An 18,084-nucleotide genomic window follows, 5' to 3' on the forward strand; every position below is an offset into this window, starting at 1 on the left:
TGAGAAAGTTGACCCAGGTCCACTGAAGCAAGTAACCTCACTCCATGAACCACCTGTCTAACATTAATAGTTACAACCACCTACAGCAAACTTGCTCCCCTACCCCTATCCCTACAGTAGGTGAGGTAGGGGTTTGATTTTGGGTTTTTGAAGGAGGTATTGCCATCTCTTACTGTTCTTTAAAATTGTTTTATCCAAGAGTCTGAGGGTGCTCTTGGGGACCACATCATTCTAAAATGAATAGAGATACAGGGCTTAAAAATCTTAATGGTGTTCACTGCATCTAATGTAGGGTTCTAGATTCCACAAATCTACTTAGGTCCAAATAAGATGTCATATTCAGTATTTCCTCAAGACCTGCTGTATGAACCATAGGAATACCTAGATAAAAGTAGTTCTCTGTCATCACAAAAATCCTTTGATTTTCAACCTGGAACTGAGTAGGGAGTATTCTCTTCATGCATCTCAGTAAATAAGGACACATTTTCTTATGTTAAAATGTAACCATACTCATGTGGCAACTTCATTCACATCATTCAGAATTTTAAAAAGAATGGCTAGAGCAGCTTACTATGGCTGGATTTTTGCCATGTGCCAGGATATTTGTTTTCTTACCATATAGTTGATAGCTCAAACCTATACTAATGTGTAGGTTATCAGTTCCAGTATTAATTTAAAAACTGTTGGATTTGGGTGTTAACCTTGCCTATGTCTATATTTGGTGAAAGTATCTTAGAATGGATATTATTCCCCAGATAGGATCTCTGAATGAAATTATTGCCCTCATCATTCAAGCTAGCCTATTTCAGTGCCAACTAGATGGTATTATTGAGGCATTGAGTCAAATGTATTTTTCATGTCTGACCACAATTCTTTTTCTATGTTTATGTAGCACCAATATAATATTTGCAGCACCCATGATCACAATCAAGACCGTGATAATAATGCTGAGAGCCACAGCATCCTTCAGCCTTCCCACAAACCAATACAAAATCAATATTTACTCACAAATCTCTCTCTCTCTCTTTGCCTGAGCACCTCTCTCGCCCACCATCTCTCTGGCTCTGGCTACCAGCTTCCTGTGGGTTCTGCTTCCCTTAAGCAAACTCCTCCCACCAAAGGCTCCATGTGACTATATTTAGCCTATTAGGGGGCAGAGTTTACTTTCAAAGCAGAGGAGTTCTTCAAACTCCTCTAGGTCTATTAAGGGGCAGAAGAGATCATCAAATTCCCATTTCCATTACAGTTTGGCATCACTATTAACAGACTACAGAAAAAATGATGCTCACAACAGCTATAATTTGGCATAAAATATTTTTGGCACATGCAGATCCAACCATTCCTGGGGCTGCAGTCCCTTTTACTAAATTCCTTTTACTAAAACTAAGGCATAGACCTTAGCCATAAGATATAGTTTTCCAGTTGAAGGACAAATTCTCATCATCTACATCTCACTGTGGGAGAGGCCCGAGGCAGCAATCTTAGGGAATTGTGAATTGTCTCTAATCCCTAGATCTTCTACCTTAACCAAATAAAGTGACCTCTGCCATTCAAAGGGAAGAAAAGTTTAAAGGGTCTTCTGAAGGGTGTAGCCTATTAGGGAGAGAAGACAAAACTGAAGTAGGAACTCAATAATCTCTAGGTGGGATATCATGGGAGAAGAACCACAGATCAGGGGTCAGATAGAGTTTGAGAGGGTTGATTAGAATTAAATGTCATGAGTGTAGAAATCATGACTTATTAAAATGTTGTATTTTAATCGATAGTATTATTGTATTAGTATATTGAATAGTATTCTTTTTATTTTTTTTGCTTTTTGGAGGGGGGAAGTTAGGGCAATTGGGGTTAAGTGACTTGTCCAAGGTCACATGGCTAGTTTTTTTTTTGTGTTAAGTGTTTGAGGTCAGATTTGAACTCACATCCTCCTGACTCCAGGGCCGGTGCTCTATAATATAATTTTTCACAAGGCAAAAGAGCTCGGGTTACAACCAAGGATCACCTACCCAGTGAGACTGAAAATATTCTTCCAGGCAGAGATGGTCATTCAATGATATAACTCACTTCCAGACCTTCCTGATGAAAAAGCCAGAACTCAATAGAAAATTAAAACTCCAAATATGAGACACAAGAGAGACATAGAAAGGTAAACAAGGAAAACATACACACACACACACACACACACACACACACACCCTGTTATTTAATAAGAGAAAACTGTTTATAGACAAGTAGAGGGTATGAGTATAAATTACACAAAATGGTGATAAAAAAAAACTTATTAAGGGCTACAAAGGGACTGCAATGGAAGAAGAGGAATGAATGAAGTGGAAAAGGGTAAATTATGCCACACAAAGAAGCATAAAAACAATATAGCAGAGGGAAAGGAGGGAGGGATATGAGTATTATATGAGCTTTTCCCCCATTGGTTCTGGTGCAAGGAGGGAATAACACAACCAGTTAAGCATAGGACTCTGTGGAGAAGAGATGCAAAGCGTATCATAATAGAGGGAAAGAGGGGAGGGAGAGGAGCTTGGCATGAGATCTGTTCCCATAACTCTTGGTGCGAAGAAGAAATAACATACTTCGTTAATTATAAAAATATCCTACAGGCTGTAGGTGGGGGGAAAAGATACTAAAGAGGGGGGTTGGTTAGAAGGGAAGGAAGAAGTAAGGGGGAAGGGGAGGAAAAGGGAGGGGGACTGATAAGGGAATACTGAGGGGGCGGTGGTCAAAAGAAAATCTATTAAGGAGGGGAAAGGAGAAGGGGAGGAAAAATAAAAGCATAAACAGGGGAGAGAATAGGATGGAGGGAAAGAAACAGATAATAATCATAACTGTGAATGTGAATGGAATGAACTGTCCCATAAAATGGAGGGAGATAGCAGAATGGATTAAAAATCATAATACTACAATATGCTGTTTACAAGAAACACATCTGAAACTGAGGGATACACACAGGGTAAAGGTAAAAGGCTGGAGTAAAATATATCATGCCTCAGCTAACGTAAAAAAAAAAAGCAGGGGTAGCAATCCTTATCTCAGATAAAGCAAAAGCAAAAATTGATTAATTAAAAGAGATAAGGAAGGAAATTATATCCTGCTAAAAGGCACCACTGAGAATGAAGCAATAGCATTACTTAACATATATGCTCCAAGTGGTATAGAATACAAATTCCTAAAGGAGAAGGTAAGGGAATTAGAGGAAGAAATGGATAGCAAAGCTATACTAGTGGGGGACCTTAATCTCCCCCTCTCTGAACTTGATAAATCCAACCTCAAAATAAACAAGAAAGAAGTTAAGGAGGTGAATAGAATTTTAGAGAGGGTAGGTATGAATGATCTCTGGAGAAAACTGAATGGGGATTAAAAGGAATATACCTTCTTCTCAGTGGTACATGGCACATACACAAAAATCGACCATGTATTAGGACATAAAAACCTCACAATTCAGTGCAGAAAGGCAGAAATAGTAAATGCATCATTCTCAGATCATGATGCAATAAAAATCATATGCAATAAAGGGACATGGAAAGACAGACTAAAAACTAATTGGAAACTAAACAATTTAATCCTAAAGAATGAATGGATCAAACAAGAAATCATAGAAACAATCAATAACTTCATTCAAGAGAATGACAACAATGAGAAGACATGCCAAAATTTGTGGGATGCAGCAACGGCCATTCTTAGGAAAAGTTTTATATCACTGAGTGCATACATGAATAAATTCGAGAAAAGGGAGGTCAATGAAATGGGCATGCAATTGAAAAAGCTAGGAAAAGAACAAATTGAAAATCCCCAATTAAATACTAAATTAGAAATACTGAAAACCAAAGGAGAGATTAGTAAAATTGAAATCAAGAAAAGTATTGAATTAATAAATAAAACTAAGAGCTGCTTTTATGAAAAAATCAATAAAATTGATAGACCCTTAGTCAATATGATAAAAAAAGAAAGAAGGAAACCAATTTATGAGTATCAAAAATGAAAAGGGTGAATCTACCACCAATGAAGAGGAAATTAAAACAATAATTAGGAATTATTTTGCCAAATTATATGGACATAAATTTGACAATCTTCATGAAATGGATGAATATTTACAAAAATATAAGTTACCCAGATTAACTGAAGAGGAAGTAAATTACTTAAATAACCCCATCTCAGTAAAAGAAATCAAACAAATCTTCTGAACTCCCTAGGAAAAAATCTCCAGGGCCAGATGGATTTACTAGTGAATTCCATCAAACATTTAAAGAACAATTGATTCCCACACTCTAGAAACTATTTGGGAAAATTAGTGAAGAAGGAGTCCTACCAAATTATTTTTATGACACAAATATGGTACTGATACTTAAATCAGGAAGAGATAAAACAGAGAAAGAAAATTATAGACCAATTTCCCTGACGAATATAGATGCAAAAATTTTAAATAAAATGTTAGCAAAAAGACTACAGCAACTTATCACAAGAATAATACACTTTGATCAGGTAGGATTTATTCAAGAAATGCAAGGATGGTTTAATATTAGGAAAACCATCAGTATAATTGATCATATTAAAAATAAAACTAGCAAAAACCATGTGATTATCTCAATAGATGTAGAAAAGGCTTTTGACAAAATACAACATCCATTCCTATTAAAAACACTAGAAAGTAAAGGAATAAATGGAGCCTTCCTTAAAATAATAGTAGCATCTATTTAAAGTCATCAGCAAGTATTACATGTAATGGGGAGAAGCTAGAGGCATTTCCAATAAGATCAGGGGTGAAACAAGGATGTCCACTATCACTCCTCTTATTAAATCTGGTACTAGAAATGTTAGCAGTAGCAATTAGAGAAGAAAAAAAAATCAAAGATACAAATTAGGCAAAGAAGAGACAAAACAATCACTCTTTGCAGATGATACGATGATATACTTAGAGAATCCTAGAGGATCAAGTAAAAAACTACTTGAGACAAACCCACATAAATCCTCAGCATTCCTGTATATTTCTAATGAAAATCAAAAGCAAGAGATAGAAAGAGAAATCTCATTTAACATTACTGTAGACGTTACAAAATATTTGGGGATCTACCTGCCAAAACAAACCCAAGACCTATATAAACACAACTACAAAACACATATCACACAAATAAAGTCAGATCTAACTAATTGGAAAGACATCAATTGCTCGTGACTGGGTCAAGCTAATATAATAAAAATGATAATTTTACCTAAATTAAATTATATATTTAGTGCCATACCAATCAATGTACCAAAAATCTACCTTATAGAGCTAGAAAAAATAGTAACAAAATTCATTTGGAAGAACAAAAGGTCCAGAATATCAAGGGAATTAATGAAAAGAAATGTTAAGGATGGTGGACTACCTATAACAGATTTTAATCTGTAGTATAAAGCAGCAGTCCTCAAAACTACTTGGTACTGGATGAGAAATAGAGTAGTGGATCAGTGGAATAGATCGGGAACTCGAGACTCAGCAGTCAATGACTATAGTAATCACTGTTTGATAAACTCAAAGACCTCAGCTTTTGGGATAAGAACTCACTATTTGACAAAAACTGCTGGGGAAACTGGAATATAGTATGGCAGAAACTGGGCATAGACCATTATCTAACACCATATACCAAAGTCAAGTCTAAATGGGTGCATGATCTAGCTATAAAGGCTGATACTCTAAGCAATCTGGGAAAGCAAGGAATAGTTTAGCTGTCAGATTTGTAGAGAGGGGAAGGCTTTATGACCAAACAAAAATTAGAGAGCATTATAAAAAGCAAAATGGATAATTTTGATTACATTAAATTGAAAAGCTTCTGTACAAACAAAGCCAATGTAACTAGGATTAGGAGGGAAGTGGAAAATTGGGAAAGAATTTTTACAACCTATGTCACTGATAAAGGACTCATTTCTAAAATATACAGAGAATTGAGTCAAATCTATAAGAATACAAGTGATTTGAATCCCCAATTGATAAATGGTCAAAGGAAATGAACAGGCAGTTTTCAGAGGAAGAAATTAAAGATATTTATAAACATAGAAAAATACTTGAAATCACTATTGGTTAGAGAAGTGCAAATCAAAACAACTCTGGTGTACCACATCTCACCAGTCAGATTGGCTAAGATGACAAAACAGAAAAATGACAAATGCTGGAGAAGATGTGGACAAATTGGATCACTAATGCATTGCTGGTGGAGTTGTGAACTGATCCAACCATTTTGGAAATCAGTCTGGAATTATGCCCAAAAGGCTGTAAATAATTTCATACGTTTTGACCCAGCAATACCACTTCTAGGGTTGTATCCCAAAGTGATCATAGAAGTGGGAAGAAGACCCATATGTACAAAAATATTTATAGCAGCTCTTTTTGTGGTGGCAAAGAATTGGAAATTAAAGGGGTGCCCATTAATTTGGAATGGCTGAACAAGTTGTGGTATATGCATGTTATGGAATACTATTGTGCTATAAGAAACGAGGAACAGATAGACTTCATATTTACCTGGAGAGGCTTATATGAACTGATGCTGAGTGAGAAGAGTAGAGCAAGGAGAAATTTGTACACAATTACAGACACAATGTATTTGTGATGACCAGCTTTGATAGGCTGGACTCTTCTCAGCAATCCAGGGTTATAAGTCAATCCCAAAAGACTCATGATGGAGAGAGATGTCTACATCCAGAGAAAGAACAGAGTTTTAACCCAGATTGAAGCAAACTACCTGCTCTTTTTCTTTTTCTTGTCTGGTTTTGTTTCCTCTTTCCCATTGTTCATTCCATCTGATTCAATCCTTCCTTATAACCTGACTAATGCCTAATGTGAAAGTATTTGCAGATACTACACTTGATTGTATGCCACCATGGCAGGGGAATGGGGGGGAGGGAGAGAAAGTTTGAAACTCAAGGAATTGTGGAAATGAATCTTGTTAACCAAAAGTAAACAAATTAATAGGGACCAAAAAATTTTAAAAAAAGATATGATGAACAGGTGAACTTCAGAAAAACCTGGAAAGACTTATATGAACTGATGCTGAGTGAAGTGAGCAGAATCAGGAGAACATTGTATACAGTAACAGCCACAGTGTGCAAAGATTGACTTTGATAGACCTAGCCCTTCTCAGCAATGCAAGCATCTAAAACAGTTTCAAAGGACTCATGATGGAAAATGTCATCCACATCCCGAGAAAGAACTATAGAGTCTGAATACAGAGCAAAGCAGACTATTTTCTCTTTTTTTTTCTTTCTCCTCCTAGTCATTCTGATTCTTCTATATAACATGACTAATGAGAAAATATGTTTAATAGGAATGTATATGTGGAGTCTATATCAGATTGCAGGCTATCTTAGGAAGGAAGGATGGGAGGAAGGGGAAGAAAATTGAAAACTTATGGAAGTGGATGCTGAAAACTAAAAATAAATAAATTAACTTAAAAAAAGAAAAAACAAAGAATATCATCCTCCCCCCCCACCCCCCGTATTTAGTGCACAAAGTGCATAAAGTAATGAGTTGTTATGGCCATAGCATCATGACCCATCAGCATAGTGCCAGTAATCAGTATCATAAATCAACATAGGTGATTCTTTAAGGAAAATCTTCATCTAACATTACTCCTTTTCAGTCCTGGACTTTCTTTCTTTCTTTCTTTTTTTTTTTTTTTTTTAAGCAATCAGGGTTAAGTAACTTGCTCAAGGTTACACGGCCAGTTATTTCTGGGTGTGGTGCTGAGTATCTGAGCCCGGATTTGATCCAGGTCATCCCAACACTGGAGTCAGTGCTCTTACTCGCTGAGCCACCTGGCTGCCCCTAAGCAATTGGGGTTAAGTAACTTGCTCAAGGTTACACGGCCAGGTGTTTCTGGGTGGGTGCTAAGTGTCTGAGCCCGGGATTCGATCTTGAGGTCTTCTCAACACTGGAGCCAGTGCTCTTACTCGCTGTGCTACCTGGCCGCCCCTGTCCTGGACTTTCTAAAAAAACTTGGAAAATATTTCTAATTTTTCAATAATTAAAAATCAGCATTTGGGGGTTGCATTCTATAATTATTATTAATAAACTCCATTTCATAGTTATAGTATTAAATACATTCTGCTTCAATTATAATTATTAATATTAGCCTATTCATACAGCAGGAGTCAGTTATATACAAGCATAACATTGAGCAGGTGGTTAAAGCCTATTGGCTTACTTGTTTATGCCTTTTAGCTAATTAGAAAAAAAGTTGTTTTTGCTAAAAATCTTAAGCAAGTAGCATTTGCACCATGAGTCACATATTGAAATCCAAGTCTTAGACAAAAGCACTCTTCTTTTTCCTAAGAGTCAGCAGAGCAGTGGGTAGAGTAGGAGGAAGAGGAGAAACAAAGCAAAGCTTACTTGTTCTCCTTCCATGCTCTTGCCTATCCCTGACCTCTGTAGTTGGTAGATGCCAAACACCCTCTCCAACATAGTTGAGAATTTCTCTTTGAAAATGTCACTTTTGCTTATTCCTAATATTTAACCATTCCTTAAATATTTTCAGAAAGAAAAACAAATATCATAGAAGCAATTAAGATTTTAAATTTTATAGCAGTGAAATTGTCAGGGAGTAGATGCTATTTGCCAGAGAATTATAGAAAAAGACTAAAACAAATGAAAAAAAAAGAATATTGATGAGAAGGTAACTCAAAGAATTATAAAATACTGGAACAGGAAGGATTAAAGATTCTCTCATTGAAGTATACTTTTTCTACAGATGAAGAAACTGAGGCTCAGAGGAGTGAAGTGATTTGAGTAAGGGGTGCAAAAGGGGCATCTTTAGGAGGCACTTGTGATGGTTTAAGATTATTCTACTGGAAGAAATGTGTTTAATTAAAACCATTTTATTTTGTTTCTGACTTGTTCAGAGGGAATAAGAATATTCCCTTAAAAAAAAGCAAGGGAATATATGCTTTCTATGGAAGGAGGCAGCCCTAAGTAAAGCAATTTGGAACTAGTAGGGCAGAATTTATGACCAAAAAAGACGTAGAGAGATTCACAGAAGGTAAAATAAACAATTTTGAATACATAAAATTTAAAAGTTTTTGCCTAAATAAAACCAATTCAGGTCAAATTTAATTAGAAGCAGGAATTTAGGGGGGAAACTTTTGCAATTAGTATCTCTGATGAAGGTCTCAAATTTTATAAAAATGAGAGCCATTTCCCAATTGATAAATGGTCAAAGAATATGAATAGGCAGTTTTCAGAGGAAGAAATTTAAACTATTGATAGCTATATGGAAAATGCTACACATCACTAATTATTAGAGAAATGCAAATTAAAACCGTACCTCTACCTCATTGACAAAGCTAACCAAAAAGGAAAATGATAAATGCTGGAGGGCTTGTGGAAAATCAAGTACAATAATGCATTGTGGAGTGTAGAAAAGCAGTATGGAGTCATTCTGGAAAGCAATTTTATAACTATTCCCCCAAAGCTATTAAACTATGCATACACTTTGATCTAGTACAATTTACTAGGTATATACCCCAAAGACATCAAAGGAGGAGGAAAAGGAACCCATATGTACAAGAATATGGATAGCTACTTTTTTATGGTGGCAAAAAAATGAGAAACTAAGGGCCCATCATTTGATGAAAGGTTTGGTATATGTATGTGATGGAGTACTTTTGTGCTGTAAAAAATGATGAAGGAGATGAACTGATGAAAAATGAAGAGAGCAGAACCAGGAGAACAATTTACACAATAACAATAATGACAATCAAATCTGAAAGACTTGGAAACTCTGATCAACAAAATGACCAGTTACAATTACAGAAGACTTATAAGAAGCATGCTACCTACCTGCAGATAGAGAAGTGAATTCAGAATGCAGATAGAACCATACAAACACACATTAAGTAAGTAGTAAGTGTGTCAAAATGTCTGAGGCCAGATTTGAACTCGGGTTCTCCTGTCAGTTCTCCTGTCAGAGAGTCAGAGCACTCAGGTCAGTGCTCTCTATTCACTGCGCTACCTCACTGCCCCAAAAGCAAAACAGTTTTGAGGAGGGACAGAGTGAAAAGAGAGAGAGAATAGAGTAAATGGGGTGAGGGGAATAGGATGGAAGGAAATATAGTTTTTCACAACATGACTATTATGGAAGTGTTTTACATGACTACACATGTATAATCTACATCGAATTGCTTGTCCTCTCAATGAGGAGAGGTGGGGAGGGAGAAAAAGAGAGAATTTGGAACTCAAAGTTTTAAAAATGAATGTTATGTAACTGGGGGAAAATAAAATATTAAACTAAAAAAATAAAAATAGCATTAGAGGAAAGATAGTTGACTGTAGAATATAAGGCTTAGATTCTAGAGGCCAGAGAGTTGAGAACAAAGCAGTATATATTAGAAAAAGATGACTAAGAGAAGTTGTGAGATATTTGAAAACAGTACTGAAGTATAACTGAAAGGTCTTAACGAGATCTTAACTCTGAGTATAAGTTGAAATAGCTCAAGAAGTCTAAAAATGGTGAAAATGGTCTATAGTAGCCATGGATAAAGACTTGATAATAAAATAGAAAAATATTATATATTATGTATAATACATATTATATATCAATATAATATAAATATATTTTGTAACAATATTTATTAATATCATATACTATGCAATAGCATATATTATATCATGTTATTATATTTTACACACAATACATGATAAATAACATTTATATAGGGCTTTTTAGATTTACAGGATATATATTATATCATTTGATCAACTTGATGAAGTGGGTATTAAAGGTTTTACTATTCTGATTTTATCTGAAGTTCAGATAGGTTGGTTGGCTATAGTCAAGAGTCACTCATTATGGGTCAGAGGCAAGACTACCTATGGTGCTTCTTTTTAAAGAGCTAATATCTAAAGGAAATTGTATATTGCATATACAATATAAAACATACTTAGATTTTTTGAGGTCATTTTTAAGGACTGCCATGTCTTAAGATTTACATATAAGAAGTTAAACTGTGTTAATGTTTTAAAAATTATATTTTTATCTTTATTAAAAACACTTTTAAGCATATATTCATATTAACATATTAAATATTAACTGGAACACCCCTGGTGGTGGAGCATCTTAGTAGGAATAAAAACATCTGGGATAGAGCTTTGGATCTGTCATTGATGATCCATAGGAAGGACAATAGGAAAGTTATCTCTCTGTGGTTCTCAGTTTCCTCATGTGTAAGATGAAATGCTTGCACTAGATCTCTAAGGATCCTTCCAACTCTGACATTCTCTGGTTTCATGGTTCTCCATTATGTACTTGATTTAACTGAATAAGGTATTACTAACTAGTGGCTGACAGTCACCTGAGATAAAATCAGAGTAATAGGGAAGAACAAAAGCCTCTCCAGTATTAGTCCTAAAATCCTACTTAAAGTGACAGGAGTGTTAGCATTTAAGAGAGAAGGGCCTATTATAAGATTTATGTGCTGAGTTTTCCTGACCCATTTCCCAGTAAGTGACTGAGCCAATGCTTATCATAAAGAGAAGACACAAGCTAGATACTGTCAAAGCAATAACTTGGGGAATACTCAGCATTGTGAATGACTCAGTCAAGTGAATGGAATATTAGGGTAGGCCTGCTTTTTGGGGGCTTACCTTCTCCTCCATCACCCTTCAGAGCATGTACCTGTATTGTGTATATACTAACCCCACTTTCTCAGGGTCAGGCCTGCTACATCTCCTCCCTTGGGGTTTTCAAGTACCTTGGGGATGTCTCTCTTCTTTTATGCCATTGACCCAAGTCCTCATTGACTATGTTGCCCCATTGTTAGGGGTATAATGACTAGCGACCTAGTTCCATTTAACTGCAGAACATCAAGTAACTTTTACAAAGGTATATTTACTTCAAAATTATAGCAAAACCAACATATACTTTCCCTCAACACTTCTAGGATATACTCTCCTCCATAACATCTTGGTCTCTAGGGAAGCAGGATCAAAACTTAGTTTGGTTCCTATACTTATTAGCTGTGTGATCATGGGCAAGTCGTTTAACCTCTGTTTGCCTGTTTTCCTAACTATAAAATGCGGATAATAGCAGCACCTTCCTCACAAAGTTGTTGTGAAGATCAAATGAGATAATATTTGTAAAAAAGTGCTTAGCAAAGTGCCCGGCATATAGTAGGTGCTATATAAATGAATATTCCTTTTCCTTTCCCTACATAGCCCACCAAATTCATGTCCAGATACAGCATGACCACTGGATGAGTCCTGTTGGGTCAGAATCCTGAAGGTCACGCCTGAAGATTGCTCCTTGGGTTATCAATGCTGGGCTTACTGCAATGCCTACAGTGGAGCTCAAGCTCTGGAAGAATGAGATGCTGGTGAACCCTCATAATGACACTCCACAATCACTGGGCTATGAAGTTCCACTTTCTCTACCCAGAATGAAAAAAGAACAAAGAAAAGGCCAAAGACCCAGGCATACCTCTCAGGGGCCATATAGCCTTGGAGCAGAAAAGATCCCAATGACTCTTCCACCCCTCACCCCGGCTATAGGATACCACCTCACTAGACTCTGTGAGCAATAGAATCATGAAACCAACTAAAAAGAGGCAAAGAGGAAGGAAGCAGAAACTGATAGGACTTTCTGAATGTTTCTGAAGCCAGTTAGAACTCCTCCCCTTCATCACATTGTTAGTCAATCAGAACTAGTTATGGATCATCTATATATACTGTACAATTTTTCTTAAGATCTAAATCACGTTACCATGATTCTCCTAGAAACAAATTTTCCATATGCTCTGCATGGAGACATTGCATCAGCTGAGCCAGTTGTTCAGATCTGCATATATTCTAGAGAGCCAATAGCACTCATATATCCTCTGACTGCTTCCTGTGCATGAATTCTCAAGGGTTTTTACTGTGTGAAGTCTTTTGTTTGGAAGGGGTCTTAGAGGTCATCTAGTCCTACCTTTAAATACAAGAGTAATATGTCACCATGTCAGTGAAATTCTCAACTACTATAGAACTCAATTTATTGACAAGCTTTAATGTTCTCAGTACCATGTCAGGTGTAGAATAGGAAATATGAAATATAAGATCTAGTACCTTTCTTTGAGAAATTTGCCATTTAGTTGAGAAAGAGAGAGATCTATTAATCATTTAAATAATAAAAATGCTTAAATGTGAGTATTTTCACAGAAGACTGTGGACACAGGTGGAAAAGAAGTTATGTAAAGGGTAGAGAGGGGATTGCTTATAAAAAAGCAGAACTTGGAACTGAACCTAAATATAGAAGACTCAAAGCACCCTTTCAATTACTCTGGCTGCAGGTAAATGTCTTGTTTTGTCTTCAATGATAAATCAGTTGTTTGCTCATTCAACTCTTCCTGGATTGCTTTTTAAGATCTTAAAAACTTCTATTTATAATCCTTCCTAGGAATAGAGATTGTAGCAGAAGTAGTATAGACCATATGCAGTAGGACTCCTTCATGAAGATTTGACAAAACAAAAGGAATGAAAAAAGTGTGGGGTACTGCTGTGGCCTGGGAAGGGGTTTCTTCTCATTTTCCCTGATCCCTAGGTCAAAAGGGAAGAACCAAAACTAGAAAGAGATTAACAACTCTTTTCTTTCACCCCTGGAAGCTTCTTGGAATTATATCTGGGTCACCCCAATTAATGTGTTGCAACCCACAGAAATTTAGTCTCAGATGCTTTTAATTTATATTTTCATGAAATCTTACAATTCCTTCTAAATAATAATGCAATTTATATTTTGAAATTACCTACAGATGAACTCATTGTTGACATAATTTAGGATGTATAGGTCCTATAATTCGTGAGAATGGATTACATTCATTTAGCCTTGCATAATGAATTTTTAGCTCTAGATCTCAGCCCTTTCCAAAGAATAGCAAATTATTAGATGTCTTTAGTGGTCTCTCTGAGGAGTAGAAAGGTATAGAACCACAGTCTGACTCTGGCCCTCTGAGGCATGTTCTAACATGACAGAAACAGACCTACCTTTCAGAATACTCCATAACTCCAATAACACCCCCCTCCAGCCCACCTCCCTCTTCACAATGTGTTTTTATCTACTATCTTTGCTAAAAAAAAGAAATATCAATGAGTTATTCTGATGTTTATTTCAATGCATTTTAGTCAACAAATGTATAAAATCAGAAAGGCAAAAAAGTTTGGCGTCTGAGCATCAGAAGGCACTGCATACACATTTACAGTTGTTTGCCAATACAAGTCATTGCCAGACATTCCTTTGAAGCAGAGAAAAGAGGCTGCACCCAAATGAGCCCTGAGTGTTCATGGCCCCGGAGAGTCTAGAGGCTTGTCATAAGAAAAAGGAGGAGGGAGTATTATGAAGATTTTATTTAAAAAGAAGAAAGAATAGCAGCCCTAGTACAAAAGCAATTTATATTACACAGAATTATTCAATTCTCTATTTTACCTTATTTTGTAAAACTGTTAACTGAGTTTTCCAGTGAGTAGGTTAAATGACTAGCAATGGTAAAGGAATGGTAAATACATAGCACCATTTTATAGATGTGGCTTAGTTGATCACTGATTTGCCAACATGAAAGGAAGAAATACTTCAAAGTTGCTAGCTGTCTTTCTGCATGGGTTCTAGTTTTGAAGGAGACAACATGTCCCTGGAAATGCATACACTGGAGATTTAACCAGTGTATATTTAAATCATACAGCATAAAGGAACTTGTGGTTTATGCCCATTTGGGATTAGATGGGCATATATCATTTTCTAAATGAGGGAAAGTGGTACAGATGTGTGGGATGTATTCAGTTTCAGGTGAAGGCAATAGGGGATGGAGTGAAAGGCAGAAGGAAAAATATCAGGTGATATTTTTTTCTGATCAGATGATCAGTTTTTCAAGGAAAACTGAGACAAAATAGAATTTTGATTACACTGTTAGTATTTGAACTTTCTTAGGCACTTCTTTAGGGTTTAACTCAAGGCATACTGTCAAGACAAAAGCAAACAATGCTATGTACATACATCTAGAAAGTGTTATAAATAGGTTTTTAAAAAAACCATAGATATTATATACATATCAACATAGTAACCTCCCTCCATTTTTGTGGTTTGGTTTGGATTTTTTTGTTATTTCTCTTTGTTTCATTGTTTTCCTTTTCCCTTCCACAGGGATATCCAGAACTTCCTACAAGCAGCTTGGGTGAAGCTTCATTCACGTTTTCGCAAGATGACATAGATTACTCCACTGGTGAGAGCCAAGGGAAGAGAGATCCAGGCCAAGATATAAGCAAAGCCAAAAGCATAATCCATGTTGTGTTGCCACTCCGTGTGTTTCACTGTGTAGATTGATGCTGCACTCATCACACACAGGCCTGCAAAAGGTAGAGTCACATGATATGAAAAAGAGTCAACTTAAGAGTACACACTAACCTTAGGGAAAGATGGACTGAGTTAAGTCCTTAAATACTCATTGAGCATCTATCAAATATCATGGAAGATACTAAGTAAAATGAGAAATAGAAGTTGGAAAGATCTGAGTTCAAGTGCGATCTCTGATATCCATTAGTCGTGCAATTCTGCATAAGTCACTTAACCCCTCAGTGTTCCAGACAACTCTTTAAGACATAAGTTTCAGAATAGATGCTGATTTATAGTTTCCTCATTGGTAGTTCCCAATAGCAGTGAAATCTGCAGGTCTACTCCACAAAATTAACACAAAACTACAAAAATTAAAGAAAACATAGCTCCTATTCTCTAAGTGCTTTCAATATATATCCCATAATTATTCTCTCTCTTCCTTTTGTACATTCAGCCTTTAGATTTCTCTAATTTTAGGGAAAGCCAGTGACAAAAATAATGTAAAGAGTGCCTTCTATTAAATTCTTAGAAAGACGATATTGTGACCAGGAGAGCTATCTTTATTATCCACTATCTTTTCTAACTCCAATAAAAAAAGTAAAATATCAAGGGGTGGCTAGGTAGTGCAGTGAATAGAGCACCGACCCTGGCATGAGGAGGACCTAAGTTCAAATCCAGCCTCAGACACTTGACACACTTACTTGCTGTGTGACTTTGGGCAAGTCACTTAACCCCAATTGCCCTCCAAAAAGAAAAAAAAAAAGCAAAATATCAATGAGTTATTCTAATACTTATTTCAATGTATTTTAGTCAACAAAGTTGTATAAAATCAGAAAAGCAAAAAAGATTTAGAGTTTTATCATCAGAAGATATTGCATACACATTTACAGTTGTTTGCCAATATAAGTCATTGCCACACATTCCTTTGAAGCAGAGTTCATGGCCCTACAGAGTCTATAAGAAATGAAATTCAGAAAAAAAACCAAACCAAAACAAAACAACCAACCTCTCTCTTTTATCCATATCAAATCAACACCAGATGAAGAAAATGTCCTAACATAAAGAAAATGTCCTTTATCCTTATTAGAGTCCCTTGTCATATTTTCAATATTAATTGATGAAATCACAGGTCCTGACTCCAAGAAAAGTGTCCAGAAAGACTGATGTGGTAATCTCATTGTTAATATCCTGATCAATTCACATCTGGATTACTGAGTTTAGTTATAGGGATCACACTTTGGGAAGGGCAGTGACAAAATTTTCCCCAAGGAGAATAACAATTGAAGAGAAATCATGGCATACTAGGATAATTTAAAGAAACCTAGGGATGGTTACCCTGGGAAAAGAAAGGGCAGAGGAGCAGATGATAGCTATCTCAAGTATTTCAAATGCTACCACGTGGAAGAAGATTAAATTTGTCTTTCTTGGCTTTGAAGGAGTAAACTAGGAGCAAAGGTTGGAAGTTGCAGAGGCAAATTTTGCTCAATATAAGCAATATCTTTCTAATGATCACAGTTGAAATGTCGTAGAGGGAATTACAGCACAGCCAAGTTGTACCAGATGACCTTTGAGATCCCTTCCAATTCTGAGACTCAAAGATTCCAATACCTATGGTAATGAAGAAAGGGGAGAAGAAAGAAAATAAATGAGTGAACTAGAGGAAAAAGGAATGAGAAAGAAGGCAGAGAAAGAAAAATAGAACTGAGTATTCAAAGGAAATGAAAGAGTCTGAAATGTCTATGCAATAAATGCATGAGTAAATTTTCTAATCAGTAGCAGCATTGTCCACTTGTCTTCCACTGATGTCTAAAGGACTGAGGTGATTCTCTGAAACTTAGATAAGGATGAATGGATGCATGACAAACTAGAAGGTGAAGGATCCTCTCCTCTCTCAGCATAAGCATTCTCTAGTGAAGGGAGAGAAGACTCCACTTTGAGTCCTAGTATAGCAGCCTCTCCAGACCAGAATCCCAATCATGTCAGTCACATCTCTGCTGAAGTAGAGGGTAAAAAATCCACTGATGTCAACAGCCCTCACTTATGCCTGCACAAAGTCTACTCTGTTCACTGCTGAAAACAAGGTCTTTGAGTTTCTACCAGAGATCCCATTATATATTCAACATGCCACTGAGATTACTTTCATTCTAAATTTCCCAGATGGCTCCTAGGACCACCTACATTTAACCTCAATACTATTTGAGCTATTTGTACACTGCCACTTTGTTTAAGCAAAGTGCAGAAGTTGGAATATGCTGAATTAATAAGGTCCAGACAGTTTTCTTTTTCTAGTTAGGGAGGAAAACTCCTACTCCATTGGCCCCCTTTGAGATGGCTAGGCAACTCTCTTAGAAATCTAGAATTAGAATCACAAGCTGCTACTGTACTTCTTACCTACTGAAAGTTGACTAAGCCTTGATACAACTTGAAACAACTACTAATGATGTAATGTAGTTCAAAGGAGCCATAGTTCTAATCTGCTGGGACCATACTGACTATTATTAAGACCACTGGTCCTCAAGTATTTTTATCCTGTTAGCCTCCTTACTCTCAAGTTACCACTCCCAGAAAAACGAAATTCCTTCTATTGAGAGGGGATCTTCTCTTTAAGAAAATGTGAATTTGTCACCTGAACAATGATCTACTTACAGAAAGGAGTAGGGGAAGTGACCGAAAGGATGTGATAATAAGGGATAAATCTAGGTAATAATAATTATAATAAGCTAAAGCTAGGTTGAAAGCTGATAATACAGACAGGGTT

At 36.2% G+C, this 18,084-nt stretch overlaps 1 protein-coding gene across 4 annotated transcripts in view; it reads right to left on the reverse strand.

The window, feature by feature from the left end:
- PMP22 (peripheral myelin protein 22) overlaps positions 1-18,084 on the reverse strand; it is a 105,365-nt gene that overhangs the window by 38,797 nt on the left and 48,484 nt on the right. For 3 of the 4 annotated variants that reach the window (XM_069076691.1, XM_069076690.1, XM_069076688.1), the window contains one exon: positions 14,091-15,340. The exons of the other annotated variant lie outside the window; for it this stretch is intronic. In XM_069076691.1, the coding sequence (XP_068932792.1) occupies positions 15,177-15,340 (164 nt within the window). In that variant the 3' untranslated portion in view covers positions 14,091-15,176. Of the gene's footprint in view, positions 1-14,090; positions 15,341-18,084 lie in introns of those variants that run through there. 4 annotated transcript variants of the gene reach the window in all.

This window comes from Petaurus breviceps, unplaced genomic scaffold, assembly GCF_028583685.1.
Source record: "Petaurus breviceps papuanus isolate PSGF00001 unplaced genomic scaffold, PetGlider_PUasm1.0 90925, whole genome shotgun sequence".
NCBI classification, from domain to species: domain Eukaryota; kingdom Metazoa; phylum Chordata; class Mammalia; order Diprotodontia; family Petauridae; genus Petaurus; species Petaurus breviceps.